At 35.4% G+C, this 18,257-nt stretch overlaps 1 protein-coding gene across 1 annotated transcript in view; it reads left to right on the forward strand.

Moving 5' to 3' along the window:
• Window positions 1-8,490: 8,490 nt before the first annotated feature.
• TM9SF3 (transmembrane 9 superfamily member 3) overlaps window positions 8,491-18,257 on the forward strand; it is a 51,046-nt gene continuing 41,279 nt past the window's right edge. Inside the window, exons 1-2 of the mRNA XM_006925919.3 lie at window positions 8,491-8,703; window positions 16,986-17,108. Coding sequence (XP_006925981.1) covers window positions 8,538-8,703; window positions 16,986-17,108 — 289 coding nt within the window. The 5' untranslated portion in view covers window positions 8,491-8,537. The remainder of the gene's footprint in view (window positions 8,704-16,985; window positions 17,109-18,257) is intronic.

Here is an 18,257-nt window from a genome sequence, read left to right on the forward strand (position 1 = left end):
TTGAGCCCCGCGGCCGTCCGAAGGCGCCTTCCGGTTGGGCCTGGCGGAGCAGGAATCCCGGGAGCTGGGAGGAGGCATTTCCGTGCGCTCCCGGACAGGAGGACTCCACGTCTAGAGTGCCTGGGCCTCCTTCCCCCGCCCGGAGCTAAATAGCGCCCCACTCCGGGTCTGGGGGCTCCAGGGGCCGGGGCAGGATCGTGGTTAGGGTCTGGGCTCACTTCGCCGCAGGGGTGGGGGCCGCAGGCAGCCGGTCTCGGGCTAGCGCCCCCGGGAAGAAGCTGTGCTCTGGCTACCGGGGGCTACGACACAGCGGAAGATGGATGCATCACGATTACCCGTCATACACCAACCAGGAAATATCTACCACTTTATGGTCCTCGCCGGCCTTTATTTTCCCCTCTTGCCCAAACTGGATCAAAACCTTGGCGTGGAGACAGTATTGATAAACTTGGGGTGAAGAGCAGTTTACACGTGTACACGCGCATACACGCACTCAGTTCCAAGGCCTTGTGAAACTTTCTCCTCACCCTCTCCAGCCCCTAGGTGAGGCTCCTATCCCAGTTGTCTCTAACTAGGGCCACTTTTGACTGAGGAGTCTTGAATTTCCCAATCTACTTGTCTGCTGGGAACAGCCCCTTTTGCATTTATCCTGAAGTTTATTGGCTGTTTAATTGGTATGGATGTAAACGACTCTTGAAGTGACTCACTTAGGGCTGAAACTTGATGGTTTTCAGAATGGTAGGTGTGACCGAGGCAGGAAAGTCCTGTAAATTGAGAGATTGCTTGGCCAGTAATTGTTTTTTTATACCTTAACCCATTGATGATGTGATTTTGCATGAGGATGTGTGTATTAAATGTGAAAGATTTGAAGTAGTGGCGTGTCATTCTTGGTAAGTGAGGAATTGAAGCAATCGTCCTTATTCAATGCACCCTACTTTAGGTTTTATTTATTGTAATTAATTGTAATTTTGCAATTAATTGTAATTTATTGTAATTAACCAGACTTCTTGTACTCCGTGGGTTAGTTGGACTCATATTTTAGCTAATAAAAGGTCTAAACTTTGGCTATTTTACCTTCAATCATAGCCAGAAACTTCTTACCTGTATATATCTTTGGACCCACAAATCCCACATCAGTGACATATTTTTGTGCTTTATTTGTGACTTTTCACCTTAAGATAATTGTGTTCTTAGGTTAAACAGTTAAAAACCATTTCCTGTTCTGTCAGGTAACTTGTCTCAAAGGCAAAAACTGTTCATTGCTTTTTGAGGGGGGGCACATCTGAACAGAGTTTATTTTATTCTGGCGACATTGGTTAATAAAATCTAGTAAGTTTCAGTTGTACTTCATTGCTTTTTGAGGAGGGGCGCATTTATTATGGCAACATTGGTTAATAAAATCTAGTAAGTTTCAGTTGTACAATTTAACAGTAAGGCATATATATTGCATTGTGTGTTTACCACCCATAGATTTCTGTCATCACATTTTTGACCCCTTTTACCCTGTCTACATCCTTCCTTCCCCCTCTCCCCTTACCCTCTGGTAACCACTAGTTTATTGTCCATGTCCATGAGTCACTAAGAACTGATCATTTCTAATAGGCATCCTTTTAGTTAATAGTGTGGTTACTAATATGTTTCCACTTTTTTGAACACTTAAGGAAATTTACCATGTAAAACTTAGAACTCTCTTTAGTTCTACCATACAGGTATATAAGCTTGAGAGTAGTATACTTTTTTAAAAATCTTGTGTTTTATATAACCTGCTATAAATACGGAAAACTATTAATTACAATTTTACAAATTGGAGGTGTATAAAGAGGCCTTAGATTAATTTACATGTTTAAAATGTAAATACCAGTTTCACTGAAATGTTATTGCCAGGAAAATTTAAATTTTTTTATATCAATAATTGAATACAAATTATTTGATAAAAGGTTTTTGAGAAAATATATTATGTATGAGGTAATTGCTGGACTAAAAATTTAGAATTCATTCCATTCATGTCTACTTTGAACTGCTTTCACGTGATTACCTATTATTAATACCTATTATTAAAACAAAAAAGTTATAGGAAAAATAGCATTAAGATATAAGTATAAAATTTAAATAAGTGTATTCATATATATTTTTGGCTATAAGCCAAAATATTTTATTTCTTCCAGGTTTCTTGAAAATATTTTTTGAAAACTAGCCATTCACCCTAGCCAGATGAACAGTATTGAAATGCTATGGTCAAGTGGATTTTTTTCTCACCTAGAAAGCAGAAGTAGCCTATGAAGAGAGAATGATAAGGAAGAGAAAAATTGCTAAGGAAAGGCTCCTGTGTAGGTGTTTTAATTGCATTATTAATTAAAGAAAAATTTTCAAAAGTTTAAGTTTACCCTTTTCATTATTTTCTGTGAACCCAGTTTCCAGATAGAAATAATAACTAAAAGGTTTTTTTGTAGCAGTATGTGGAAGGCAGTGTTCTAAGTACATATGTTGATTCGTATTTTAAATACATTAATCTTGTGAGGTGGGTGAGATAGAGATAGGATTTGAACTCAGGCAATCTGAATTAAGTCTTCTACACTCATAGGATATCCTTCTACAGTCCTTTATGCTAAAAATAGGACAGTAAAACACTTGATATTAAATTGAGTAGTTCTCTTTATTGATACCATTTTTAAATGCTTAAAGAAATGTTTGGATAACTCTAGCTCCATAACGGTTGTTACTGAGAAACTGGGTTAGCATTAAAGAGGGATAGGGCCAACTTAATAGGCATGTGACCTGGGCAGTCACATGATATGTGCAAGCATATAAAAACCACTTCATTTAACATTCTGCTGTCATCATCTTGAATTCGTAATTTTTGAACAAGGAGTTCTATATTTTTATTTTGTATTGTGCCCCACGAATTACATAGCTGGTCCTCAGAAGAAACAACCACTTTATGCAGTTCCACAAAGCTCCTTATTTCTCTTTACCTACTGAATTAGGATTCACTTGACCATTTGACTCATATAGTACTTTTATTTGCTTATTTATCCAAAGCTCTTTTAATATTCTTAGAAGAATAATGAGAATGAAATGTGCCATTGACTTCTAGAGTATCTGTACATCTAGAATATATAAAGATGTATTCCTTTCAACTTTTTGAAATCCAATCATATGAATTACAGGACACTTTTCATGAAAGACAAGGCTCTTAATATGTCATTGAAGGGTCATAAAAAGAACCATTTAGAGTGAGTGAAAGATCTATAGGGTGTGGTTTATACTTATTTGGTTTTCTGAGACTCTGAGCACTTGGAAGCATCTAGAGTTAGATTACCAAATCTCCTAAGAGTCCAAAGGACTCTATTAAAAAGATTTCAAATTGAGAATCATAGAATTTTAGAACTGGAAAGACTTGAGACCATTGAATCCAACACACTTATTATCCTAATGGCCTCAAGAGGCCCAGAGACTGACTCAAGACCAAAGGAAAAATCTGAGCTTCCCGATCTCTGGTCCTGGCTCTATCGACCTGTCTTGTACATCTAATTTCCATAGTAATGCTGTGTAAAGATGTCAGCACCAAAAACAAACAACAATGACAAAACAAACTCCATTAAATCAAGGGTGCAAGAATCTTAAAGCATTTTATCGTTTGCATTGTAGCTTTGAATTTTTATGGGTTTTGTTTCCTCAAGATCACAAAGTCAATTTTAAAAAGAAGATTTGCCTTTTACATATCAAGGTCCTGTGCTTGGCACAAAAGTGGCATTTAATTAGTGCTTGTTGAGTGACTTGAGTAATTAGGGAGCTACTAGGGACAAGAAAATGCAGTGTGGGAAGCATGAAACCCTATTGCTTAAAGCACAGTGAATAAACCCAGACCATTGTTCACTTACGATGCATAATTTTGGAGATGCCTCTTAGGATTTGGGGCCCTACCTAGGCTAAAATCCCATTTCTTTATGGCCCTTTGTACCTCTGGAAGGCAATGTTTGAAGGACCTGATCTGTACCTAGAATAGCCTTATTCTCAGCCTCTGCCATAGACACTTAATACACCTCTGAGTGATTTCAGAAATGTTTTGTTTGCTTTACTTTGTCAAATGTCAGCCTTTTGTCTTTGTTTCTGTTGGGAATATAGGAACTCTTAAAACTCTAAAGATTTATAAAGAGACACTTTACTACAAGTGAGTTGGAATGCTCTAATATAGATCTAATTTTAGGAAATGCTATAATTCGGTGTCCTATTTTAAGCTGTACTGTATGTAGACTAAAGTTTATTTAGTACAAAGCTATTTGAGAGAGCAGTTATCTCGAGACTATCTAAAAATATACTTCTGATTTATTTGTATTAGAATTCTGATGTATGTGTTTTAATTAAATAAAAGGCATTGAAATTATGATTTCTGAAACTTTCAGGATGGGAGTTTGCTTTCTCAGATATATATTTTAAAGCAAACACTATCCCATGAAAATGTTGGCATTTGGGTGCTTATTCTGAGCCCTCCGTCCTTTGCCTGACTACGAAAATTCTGATTTTTTTATTCAGATTTTACATAAGCACATCAAACTTTATCGCCTAAAGTCTTCTTTCTGAGAAAAATTAATTTATGCTCTATCAAGTAGGAAACTTCTCTGTCCCTTCTCAGCACATAAGGACAGGCCTAACACTGGCAACTTCTTGAGTATAAAGGTCATTCCTTTTGAGATTAGAGCACTAGTAGTTTATTAGGGAGGCTTTTTTCTTTAGGGCAGATTAAAGGCTCAAATGGAAAAGTTGTTTGGTATTCTGTACTGTCTTTAGTTGTTTTGTACAGCTGTATTTTTTTCATTCAGTTTTTACTCGTTAATGAAGCAGACAAGGGATTAGCAAAAGTGTAGCCCTAAACTTATAAAGTTGGTACTAATTAGTTATATGATCTTGGGCAAGTTACTTAACATCTCTGTTCTTTAATTTGTTTTCATCTGTAAAATGAGGAATATAATAGGACCTATTTTATAAAGTTTTGAGAGGATTATATGTTCATGTAAAGACCTTTAGAACTATGCCTAGCACATGGTATGTGCTTATTAGGTGTTAGCTAATGACACTTTAGAAAAGATAGTGAGATCATGCAAGTTAGGGATTGGTCTGTTAAGGCTTTACTGAGGATTGGAGTATTTGAGAAATGAGGATCTGAGTAGTTCTGAAGAGTAAGTAGAAATTGGCTAGGTGGAGAGGAGGGCACTGTAGATTTGGGGAAATGCCATAAGAAACAAGGTAGAGCAGGAAAGAAAGGGAAGACAGCATTATAGACCATTCTGGCTGGAGTGGACAACTCAGAAGTTGAGTGTAACAGTGAAACTCTTCTGAGAGCTGGAAAATGAATGGAATGGTGAGGTGAAGAATGCAGGTAGTCTGAGCTGGCCTGTCATGACTACTTCCCAGAGAGGGTAATGGAATCACCACCATCCTCAGGGATCCCATGATCCACTTGCTATGTTTCCTTTACTTTTTTCCTCCTCTTCTCATGGTTACACTCTGTAGGTAAGTTATAAAACTCCATCTTTCTCAGTGTTATTGGCTAACAAGGAAAATATTTAGGAAGAGCTTGCTAGGATACCATGGAAGGTTTTGAAAGTGAATTAGACTAGCTTTTCCGACCAGGGGTGGAGGGAGGAGCCTTAACCTGTGGCTTTCTTCCCATGGAGTAGGGGAGTTAAGGGAATTTCTCAGCAGCTTTAGGGAAGGAAAGCCTTTTTCTCCTTCAAAAGTTGTGTGAAATCTTCCTTCTGGTATTTTTTAATTTCAGGATATTTTAAGACACATTTTCTCTCTCGAAAAAGAATTCTTGTTTTGAATTTGTCTTGGGAGTGCTTATTCTCAGAGGCAATCAAGAACTTCAATGAAAAGTAAACATTTTAAATTCATAATATCTGATCATAGTCTGCATAAGGAGCAATGTTAAAGAAACATTTTTACCTTAATATTCACCCTAACTTCTGTGTGTGTGTGTGTGTGTGTGTATATAACATACATATATATATATACACACACACACTATATTTTTTAAATTACTATTTTCAGTTTTCTTCCCAGAAGGAATCCTCGACTACAAAATGGCATATATTTTCTTAAATCTCACATCATGTCATCACTACTACATCACAACTTTTATTAGGTTTCATGAATGTTCATAATGACTTTAAAATATAGTTTAAACATACACTTTGACCCTGAAATTATTTTAGTCCAATGTTTCAGTTTGTACGAAATAAACGAATGCCCAATTTTAGCAAGTATTTATATTCAAATTTTTGTCTTTTTAAAGGCATACGAGTCTTAGGATTTATAGAGAAAGTGTTCTTGTGCTTATTTTCATGGGATAACATTTAAACATTTCTGCAGACTCTCAGCAGGATTAACGGCAAGGTCCTCATTAATAGGTTCTCTCCTGTCTAATCTTAAATAGATGTATTTTGTTACCCGATAACCCTTTCATGCACATATAAGTCCCTTCACATACTTCAAACTTTTTTCACTAAGTTGCTAATGAAATTTACATTTCAGCATTTTTTTTCAGTGTTTTTCCATCATATTTATTAAATTCTTTTTGTATGCATTGAATTATGCAGAGAACTTTCCGCTTAGTGAACAGATTTCAGTTCCAGTACCAATTTGGTCAATTGATAGTGATTGGTTCAGAGCACTGTTTTGAGCATTCTTACACTATATCCATATTATATCTGTATCTGTGTTTAGCAGAAAGGATTACCTTGATTGATTAGTGCTGTGTGACCATGAGCATTGGATGGAACAGTGGTGGCATACATATGTTTTTCAGCTGAATGGAGATGTATGGACACATCAGAACTTTGATTCATTCCTTCATACATGAAGATTATCTACAGTTGTTTTTCTAACTTACTTGAAACAGCTTATGATTTTCTATGTCGTTCATCCTGACCCTTCTCTGCCAAAGCAGAATTAATCATTCCTTTATTGTTGCTACAGTAACCCTTTATCACCTTAATTATAATACTTATTTCTTTATTGTTAATCATTTTCTTGTCTGGCTCCTCTATGGATTATGAACTTTGTAAAGGAAAGGACAGTATTTAATTTATCTGTATATCTCTAACATCTAACACTGCTTGCTCAATGTGTCATGTAGTCAAAAAGTGAGATGATTTATTTCCTTGATGACCTACATGATGTCATATGTGAACAGTGAGACATATATTATGTTCGAATGAAGTGATTAGGTTTAAGTCCTATGATGCGGTTAGTGTGAATCAAAAGGAAGGGACAGATGCTTTGGATAAGAGTAGATAAGTCTTGGTGTTTGAGCTCCGTGTCAGAGAATGATGATACCTTTAGAAAAACAAAGTGTATGTTGAGGGGTGGATTTGGGTGGGATGAGTTTGGTTTGAAAAATGTTTGTTTATTAGTTTTAGATGGAGAACTGGAGCTGAGGATTTGGTAGTTGAGCTAGTTGGATAGCTTCCTCTGTTATATGCTCCATAGCACCCAACTTTATTATAATTATTTATTCATGTCCATTTTTCCCTTTAGGCTCTGAGCTCCAGTAGGGTGGGGAACATGTCTTGTTCAGCGCTGTATCCTCAGTTACAAACATAGTTATAGTTTGGCACGTTATAGGCACTTGGTACATAATTGTTCAGTGATTTAATTTCTGCACTATTAGTTGACTAGTACGTTGTCTTTATATTGTGAATTGGGGTTACTGGTTTTAAAATTACTTAGGTAATTGCTTTTCATAGAATCATTGGAATTTTAAACTTAAGGATAGCTTAGAAATCTTTGGTAGATCACTCAGTTGGATTCGGTAAAGGTGAAGTCACCTACCCAAGTCATTGGACCACACTCCAGATTTAGCTCCATATAGTATTCACTGATGAGTAGAGCCATAGTTATTTATTCAAAAAAATATATACAATACATGCCTTTCAAGCTGATAAAGGGGAAGATAGAATGATGGTTTGAATGAACTGTGGAGATTTCATGGTATGGCTTTCTCTTCCTCTTGTTTAGTCTTTTCTCTTATACTTTGACCAGTGGTTAAAAAGATTAGAAAGGAGATGAAATTTTATTTGTGCTTGCTGGCAACATTCAATTTTTGGAGTTTCGAATGCTTAACATGAGGTTTGGATAAGCTGTTGATTTTGTTTCCTCCTTCCTTGTTGTGTTAGCATGGTGAATTGTTGGTTCTAGGTTTACCAGAACTTACAAGTAATAATTATAAGCATACTCTTATGAGCTATTGGACTTTGTTTAAACAATACTTTCTGTAAAACAAAGTTTGGAAAAGGTGGATCTGCCTGAGACCACAATTAAAGTTTACCGAGTTTCATTTTTAAGGTGTGAACATTGATCAGCAGATTAAAGGAAACTTCCAGTATTTTATTTTATAGCTTTAGAACAGAGACAGTAGTACACTTTTGTTTAGAAGAAATAACAAATATTCCCTTAATTTGCATTAGATTTAAAAAATATATACTTATTTGCTTTTTTTGTTTCAGTATCAAGATAAAGAAGAAGTTGTCTTATGGATGAATACTGTTGGGCCCTACCATAATCGCCAAGAGACATATAAGTACTTTTCACTTCCATTCTGCGTTGGGTCAAAAAAAAGTATTAGTCATTACCATGAAACTCTGGGAGAAGCACTTCAAGGAGTTGAATTGGAATTTAGTGGTCTTGATATTAAATTCAAAGGTAAGTAAACTTTACTAGTTCTTATAGTACAAGTTAGATTGTAGACCAAGGTTTCTCGACTTTGGCACTATTGACATTGGGGGCAGATAACTTCTTTTGTTGGGGGGCTTGCCTGTACATTGTTGAATGCTCAGCAGAGCCCCTGCTTTCTACCCAGAAGATGCAAGTAGCACTCTCCAGTTGTGACAAACAAAAAAGTCTTCAGGTGTTGCTAATTGTCCTTAGTTGAAAACCACAGCTTTAGAAAAGCATGTTAGTGAGTAATAAAGATTTATTTTGAATATATATATAAAAATAATTGTTAATAAAATTATATTTCCCTACCATATTTCTTTCTGAAAAGTGTTTTCTGGTAAACCCTATAGTGATTGGACATATGTGGTTAGGGAAGGCCTTCATAGATTTATAATGGATTAATTTCTGGAGGTACAGGGTTATAGTAGGATATATAGATACTGAAAAATCTTCTGTAAATCCTCAATTTCAAACTTGTACCACTGGCTTAGAATGTATTATCAGTGTTGTATTAACTTACTCTTCCAATACTTGTAGGACAGTGTGGTATTAAATTTTAAGTCCGACTCATTAAAATTGGAAAATACTCTCCTTATCTATTTATTATTCAGGTATCTGTTTTGTCAGGTCCTTTGAGTGTGTTAATACTTTTTATTTTCCTCTGCGAAGTTTGTCAGAGAGGAAATACTATGCAGAGTATTTCCTGCATAGACATTTTTAATCTGGTGAGCAGAAGCTTGAATAATTGAATTTTGCAGGATCTTTGATTAGGTGTCTTGATTTTTGAATAGAACATGGATCTCGAAATCAGGAGCTTTGAATTTTAATCCTGTTTCTTTTACTGTATTGATTTTGGTAAAGTCATTTACTCCTATTTTGACTTTTTTGTCTACATTTATAAAATGAACAGTAACTGACTTCTGGTATTTTTAGCACTCTAGGGAGGAGGATATGAAATGAGATATTTTAAAGATAATATTTTAAAAATAATTTAAGTTATAAATTTAAACCATAGTGGCCTGGCCTATACTTTTAAGAATTATTGTAAACATACCGCAAGGCTTGCATTTTGATTTAATCAGGTAACTTAAATATTTGATCACAAATAAAGAGGAAACTTAGACTAGAGTATGTGATTTTTGAGAAACTCACTACTACATTCGTTCACATACATTTTCCTTTTCCATATTTGGTGCACATCTCTAGTTTATTAAAGAGGAACCAGATAAAGAGAAAAGGCAAAAACTGAGTCCTACTTTGCTATAATGGACAGATTTCATCACTTTTTGAAATCCTTACCCTTCTTTACTAAAGAAGAGTGCTCATTCAGCGTCTTAACCATTTTTCCTTTATTAAGTTCCATGAAGCTGAGGTGGAAAGATTATTTAGATAGAGAGGGATAGTTTCCATGGACTGTCAAAGTGGGATTTATTTTCCTTTTAGACTGAACACCTTTAGGTTAAAACAGAAAGAACTGGCCAGGTGTTATTCCCTGAGAGTTGGCCATTCTTTGCAGTCTTGTCAACTCTGTACTTGCAGCGTGGATATGCTACTAAGGGAGCTGTTAATTTAAGTGGTCCAGATGAAATAGTAAATGCTGATTAGATTTCTCTTTCTACTGTAGCTCTTTGCTTGCCCTGTTCAAAGATAAAGTTGATCATTCTTTGAAAAGTGTTTTACGAGGTTTCCTGGTTGTGATTTATAGTATCACAGAATTTTAAAAGTCTGATGCACCTTAGAGATTGTGTCATCTGTCTTCCTCTTAGGGAGGCCTAAGAGGAAAATGATTTGCCTAAGTTATATTATAGCATACCAATAATATTATGGAAACTCAAACTTTCTGTCCCTGTGTGAACTGTAGAAATATTTATAGTGTTAATCTTTTATCTCAAGTATTTGATTATTAAAGGCTCTTCTGAAAGCATATTCAGATAAGAAAAAATTTTTGGAAATATTGTGAAACTAGAAAAAAATGTATACACATATATAGTATATATACACACTTATGTGTGTGTACACACACACACACACACTTTTTTTTTAACCTAGTAGATTCTGTCAAGCTAAATGGATTGTATTATTTCATAAAGTTAAAGTCATTAAGTAGACTATTTTAGGGAACTAAAGATAATCTTAAATCTAACGTAGAATGCCTCTCAGTTGAGATTTTACGCACAACCTTGTTTTTTTTTCCGAGTAGTCTTATATACTACCACTAGATAAAATGCTAAATTGAGACCATTTAGAGAAAATTTAAATATTTTAATTTTTTAAATCAAGTATCTGAATCAGGCCTGAATTCATTACCCTATAATTTTGGAGGGTATGTCTTAGAACCTGCTATTGTGGAGTAGAAAGAACGTGGGCTTTAGAGTCAGAGAGACTTGCACCCCAGTCCTGCCTCTGTGTAGTCATGGGCAATTTATTCAGCCTCTTCAATCTCATCTGTGAAATAAGGGAAATAATATCCCCTTGATAGAATCATCAGATATAAATGAGGTAATGTATGTAGAGCATTTATCAAAGTTCCTGATACATAGTTTACTATTCAAAAAATGGTCATTGATATGAATACTAATAGCACATAATGTGGGTCCGTAGTTCCAACTTGACTTCCTATTAGCAGTTATGAAATGTTAAGTTAGATTATTGATTGGAGGATTTGATTTATCCTCAAGCTGCTGTACTAGCCCACTGGGTAGTTTAGTTAGTTCTGCTAGGGCAGGGATGGTAGTATTTGTGTTCACTGTTGTATCCCCAGCTTTTAAGACATATTAACCTCTTAATGAATTGTCCGGCACCCGGGCAGTTTGTGCCTATTTGTTCTTTATGATAATCGGTTCATTATGATCATTAGATGATCTGGAGTAGTAATTCCTACCAGAGGAAATCACTGTCTACTTCCCTTCCTCATTTGAGAATCATTGTGGTATAATGACTCAATGACTTCTAGAGGATTCCTTCCTCCCAGTTATTTTATTGATCTTCTCTTGAATATTTTCTTATGTGAATATCCCAACTTAACAGAGGGATGAAATTATTTTACAAGCGTTTCTTTTACTTCTCTAGAGTGGACTGGTAAGTTGAGAGTATTGCAAATACAGAGAAACAGCAAGGGCTGCGTAGAGCCTAATATATTTCTAGTTCAGTGATTCTCAGTCTTGACTGTTTTCATTTTCAAAATAAATTCTGAGGTATTTTATCCCTATTTTTCAGATGAGGAAATTGGGGCCCAGAGGTTAAGTAACTTGTCCCAGGATTCTCAGTGAAAGGGGCAGAGTGAAGACTTGAACCCAGGCAGCTCAGCACTAGAGTTTAACCACTTAAATACTGCATAGTGTATGAAGTATTTCCTCCATATATCTGCCTGGGTAGTAAGGCCTGATAACCAAAGGGCGGGGAAAGTGCTGGGCCTGGGGATGAGGTGGCAGGTCCTTTCATTCCTCCTGAAAATCTTTCCTCAAGATAATTTCCTCACAGCCGTTTTCAGTCTCTGGGTTCTACTCTCCCTCTGGTGAAGGTCTCTAGGGGAAAGTGCCTCTGGTCTACTGCAGGGGGGAAGTTGAGGCACTTTGTGTAGCTGTGCAGTGGGTGGAGGAAAGAACCTGTGCATCCAACCCCACCGTAAAGTTATTTTTACACATTTCTTCTGTGTGGTTTGCCCTGCGTCTGTCCCCTACCTGTCAATGTCAGGGGTGCCTCCAAGTCCTGAGTGTCTCTTGTGTTCTGTGACACCAATTTCCTCCCTTCTGTTATGGTTTCCTGTGCTTTATTAGTTACTCGCCATCTTCCATTGGTTTTCCATTTTCTGAAAACTTGTTGAAATCTTTTCTCATTGCCTCCTCCTTTTTCTCCTTGTGCACCTACATTCTTTTTATTCCTTTATTGACATTTTAATGGAGTTTCAGGAGGGGAAAAACACATAGTTGTGGTTAATCTGCCTTGTTTAATTGGAAATCTGAGAACGTGATGCTATATTTTTGTCCTGTTGGTTTCAATCAGAGTGTCGTAGCTAGACCAAATAATTTCAATTTTCTATTGAATCTTGAATCTAGGTATTTTGAATTCTTGTTATGAGCAATTCTTTAAACCTTGTGCTAACTGCTGATTTGAATAGCATGGGCTTTTTATAGGTTCTTATTCAAACCATTGATAACATTGTTCTCTTCCAGATTAACATCAGTTTTGTATTCAAAGGAATGTATGTGTATATATTTTTTCTTATTTTAACAATGATATAGGATTAGTGTACAAATTTAGAAACTATATAGAAATATAAAGAAGAAAATAGAAATCACCTGGATATAATTACCATTAACATTTCTTTCCATCCTTCTTTCTTTACATTCATCCACATTATTTAAATTTTTAAAAATTGGATTTATGTTATCTATATATGATTTTTAAAATTTTTAATGCTTATATAGTATTTATTTTGTGCCAGATACTGTTCTAAGCACTTATTAATAAGTTATGTATAAATTAGTTTTTAACCATTTTTTCTTAATGTCTTATGAGTTTGTCTTCATATTAATTATTCTTTAAAAAAGTGTTTATATAATATTTCATAACTTGGATATTGTAATTCCTCATTTCCCAATTACAAGATATTCTGATTTCCTTCCTTCCTTCCTTCCTTCCTTCTCTTGCTTATTTTTTATTGTTGTTATTAGAAATAACAGTGCTTTTGGCTATCCTAGCACATAAGTATTTTAATGCATTTCTGAATCTTGTTGAGATAAATTCTTAGAAGTGGAATTACTGAATCGAAGGATATAAAAATATTTTAAAGACAGTTCTTAATACATGTTGACGAATAACGACATAGAAAAAAATTGTGCAATGTATACTGCCAGTCGGATTTGTCAGTTAACACTCTATATATACTTGGTTGATAAAATAAGTGAGAATATATTAGTTTTTTCAGCTCCCCTCCTTTTTAAATTAATTCAGCAGTTTTTGAGCATTTACTGCATTTCAGCACGATAGTAGGCTCTGGGTATACAAAGTTGAACCAGAAGCTCTGGCTTCAGGGGTCCCTCTGAAATTGTATACATAGTATTGCATGAATGTGCATTTTTGTGGGGGCAAGGGAGATATTACTGTCATTGGATTCTCAAAGGGATGTGTGCCCCAAGGAGATGTAACACTGTGAATATATTGGCACTTTTAATCCTTCGTACAGCTTTGGGAAAGAGATAGCATAGGTGTTATCTCTATTTTACAGTTGAGAGATGTGAGGTTCACAGAGGGTAAATGACTTGCTTTTATTCACATAGCTAGTAAGTAGTGGAATCCAGACTAAAACTCAAGTGTCTCCCCATTTCTCTATAAATTTGTCTTCACTGACTTCATGAGAAATTTTGCCAAGTGCTGCTGAATTTGAAGTAGAGTATTTCTGATTTTCCAATCTAGTAATGCTGTCGAAAGAGAATGTAAACAAAGTAAAGCATGATGTATTCTTAGAGAATGCATGAATACTTATCACATTCTTTTCTCAATGCTTTCACTGTCTATTCAGGTATGAGCCTGGAGTGTTGTTGGAAGCTGATGACAGACTTATTGATATGTAGTTTCCAGAATCTACCCTTGCTTTCTGTTTGAAAAATTAATATTAGCATTTGCCACTTTAAAACTTTGATTTCATCCCCCTCCCCATATATAGTATGTATACTGGTAAAATCTTAATTGGTAAAATCTTATATTGGTAAAATCTTAAAATCTTAATTCAGAATTCATAGGTGTGTATTTTATCTGAGAAGGGTATACCCTATTATAATTTTAAAGCATTGATTTATGATAGATGTTTCAGATTGTTTTTCAGTTATATAGCATGCTAAATAATGATTTGGCATATTCAGACACATTACATTCATTATCTCCAAAGTGGCTCCATCCTGAGAGAAGTGCTGTTTCTTCTGAGCAGCCATCCTCTGCAGTTATTTGTGATGTTTGTATTTGCCTACATGCCTGCAAGAGGAATTTCATTAAAATATGACCAACCAAGGCTCTTGATATAGCCTTTCATAATGATAGGTTTTTCCTTTTACCACAGCATTTCTTTTCTAGATTAAATATCAGTGAAAGATATTCTTCAAGACCTCTTTGTCAATTCTTCAGAGATACTCTGCTCATTTTCATCTCACACACACCCACCCACACACCATTCACACACAGATGCATATGTATGTGCATTCTCTAATGTAGTTAGTGATTTCCTTTGCCAAGTAAATGGAAACTCATGCTCTTAAAATTTGCTGAAATTTTTTGTTTGTTTGTTTAGTACCTGCTCTGTGAAGGGTACTGAAACAGGCATAGCTGGGAGTTAAAAGGATATAATTAGTTATAGACATAGCTCTCAAGACCCGATGGGTCTTTTTGAGGAGCTAAGATACTGGCAGAGGTTATAAGTGGTACAGGCCTAAATGCCATAGGGAAGTATGGAGAGAAAACCATTGGACTTCAGAGGAAGGGGCAGGCTGTGGGGTTTGAGAGGTGTGAGGACTGGGGAGTCAGGAATTATTCTGTAGAGGAGAGGGTGAGAGGAATGGGAAAAATTTTAGGATGGACATTTGAAGTGGAGTTTACAGCATAAACAAAAAAGTCTAGAGGGTAGGAGAGCACAAGGTGTGTGGGAACTGTAGGTAGTTGGCTAGAGTTGAGGGAGAGAGGATGATAGAGAGTTGAGAAAGAGAGTTGAACTGAAGTTCAGACTGTGAGGAATCTTTTAAAGGCTTTGTACAAGTAGATGTCATATTGTATATCTCAGAACTTCATACGTAAAACTACCATACCATTAATGATGATTATCAGTGAATATCTGAATGTAACTGCAAGGAATTTGGTGGCTATGCAGAGAGAGGTAGCTGTGAGGTCTCCTACAGCCACTGCAGCCATTTGTCGCTCAAACCTAGACCTTCCTTTGGTTCTCGTTCTCCCCTCTGTAGCTGTTGTTGCATGCTGCCCTTTGTGCATTATCACACTGTGGAAATCTCATTTGGGAACTTCTTGCTGCCAGTTCTCCTAGCTCCTGCTGTAGGAACCCTCTATAGCAATCTCTGTCCTAACCCTCTTTTCCTCCTCCTCTGCTCAGCCTCAGTTTTTGCCATTATGAAAATCCTAAATTCCTTGCTGCCTAAAAGGGCCTGGGTAGAAAGAGAGTATGTGTGGGAACCATTGTTGTTGGAGACAAAGCAATTTTCTTCTCCCACTTTGAGAATGAGAGTATTTCCCCAATCCTCTTTCTTGGGACTTCAGTGTTTCCTGCCATCTTTGCTGGTGTAGTCTTGGGGTTCCCCCTCTGGGCTGAGCTGTAGCGAGGTGGAACCGTTCTCTCTGTTGAGGATTGGGAAGACATGTTTCTGGTTTCTGGAGTTATAATGCAGATTGCTGTTTCTCATAGAAAAGAAATTTAACATTGTTTCTTGCGAGAAATAGTTCTAAATAACCAATATTATAGTGCAGAGAAACTTCAAAATAAACAACTGCTTCCTTTTTTTGTTGTTAAGATTGATTTTTTCACCCCTAAATGCTTAAGCAAAATACCAAAACAATTTAATCTTCTTGATGGACATCTAGCGTGTTTGTGGGTTTTTTTCAGGTTTTGTTTTGTTTTGTTGAGAAACTAATGATCATAAGCACATTTTTGAGAGGTTTATGTTAGAGACCATCTAAGCAGTATTATGGTAGTAGTATTTTTGAAAGCAGTCAAGAGTGGAAATGAATCATCTCCAGGGAACTTTTGGATAATTTATAAACAGTGCTGCCTGCTAGATAGAGGTTTGCCTTTTAATCTTGCTAATTATGAACAGTCACTGGGATTCCTCATAGAATCTGTGGCCTCCAGTGACTTGCATTTCCAAGAATGTTCAAATGAGTATTTATCTCAGAGGTTTTATAGCTAGAAATTGTTGGCTCTATTTAAGATCATATTCTTGAGTTTTTGTTTATATATATTAAATGAAAACTTTCTTATGTATTTTAAACTTTTATTTTTTTAAACCAATTTATTTACTTTAAAGTTACTTCATAAATGTTCTTATAATTTTCTTTATATATTGAATGATTTCTTCACTTTGAAAATAAAGATGATTAAAAATATTGTCAAAAGTCTTAAACATACACAAAAAAGTAAGAATCGTGTACTGAACCCCCAATATTTATCACCCAGATTCACCTGTTATGAATGTAAATTTTAAATTCAGGAAATATTGCTTTTTCTTGTGTTTTTTTTCCTATAACTGTTTTGCAATTTTTATTTTATGCAGATGATGTGATGCCAGCCACTTATTGTGAAATTGACTTAGATAAAGAAAAGAGAGATGCGTTTGTGTATGCTATCAAAAATCACTACTGGTACCAGATGTACATAGACGATTTACCAATATGGGGTAAGTACTGTATATTACATTTGCATAATAAGCAAGATTTATGTAATGACTTTGTTAAGGTGATTGTACCCTGAATCAGTAAATGTGTTTTCATTCTTTTCCGTAGAATGATTTTAATACCAATTTTATGGTCCCTTGTTACTTGAAGGGTTTTTGACATTGCCAAACCTTACATGAAACTCCTTCAAAATATAACTTATGCAATATATCTTTTCAGATTCAAGGGATTAAAAGATACTTTGAACAATCTGAAATATCTCCCCTCTCCCGTTTTTCTCATATCTTAATTTGACTTACACTGTCAAATACAATCAAGGGAACTAAGTAGGATTTTGAAGTTTTATTCTGGCTTTCTCTCATATGGAACTGTGGTAGTAATGGCTTTTAGATATGATCTTTTTCTGAAGGACTCGTTTTGCTAGTTTCTACGTTACTTTTCCAAAACTCTGTGTTTAAAATTTCTTTTAAGTTTTTACTTTTTAGTTTTTATGTCTAATTTTTTAATGTTTAGTTTGTTTATCTGTATTAATGGAGAAGAGCTATGGCATAGTTAATACAGCCTTATGCATAATCTAAACATTGTGTTGGACTAGATTAAATTATTTAAAAATGGGAAAACAAAACCCCCCCACAAAATACAGCAATTTATTATAGCCAGCACATTTGATCACTTTTTTTTTTCTCTTAGTGATTTTTCTGTTAGGTTTTTTTTTTTGAGAGGAAGTCTTTGGACACCTGTTCTTATATATAATTAATATTCTGATTCTTAAAATTGTTAGCAGACTACAATTTTTGTGAGCAACAAATTGAAAGACAAAACATATCAGATCAGAGTTTAGTGTGGTACCAAGATGAAATTTAAAAGGTTAATCTCAAGATATAATTGTATGTATCATTGTTACTGTGTTGCATGTTAATTAAGTATAAATAGTAAGCATTTTATATAAATGGCTGTAATTAGAATTATATTAACTCACATTTCTGCGATCAGCTCTGAGGGTTGCTGGAACACGTGCTAAAAAGTCACTGACTATTTCTGAACCTATAGTTCAGGAGAATCCTTTAGTCTGGGCTCCTCTCCCCTCTCTTTTTGTTTATTTTGGTGAGAGAGCAGGTTCCTCTCCTGGTCTTTTCCATCACTTATGAGTT

This window comes from Pteropus alecto, unplaced genomic scaffold (assembly GCF_000325575.1).
Source record: "Pteropus alecto unplaced genomic scaffold, ASM32557v1 scaffold88, whole genome shotgun sequence".
Lineage (NCBI taxonomy): Eukaryota > Metazoa > Chordata > Mammalia > Chiroptera > Pteropodidae > Pteropus > Pteropus alecto.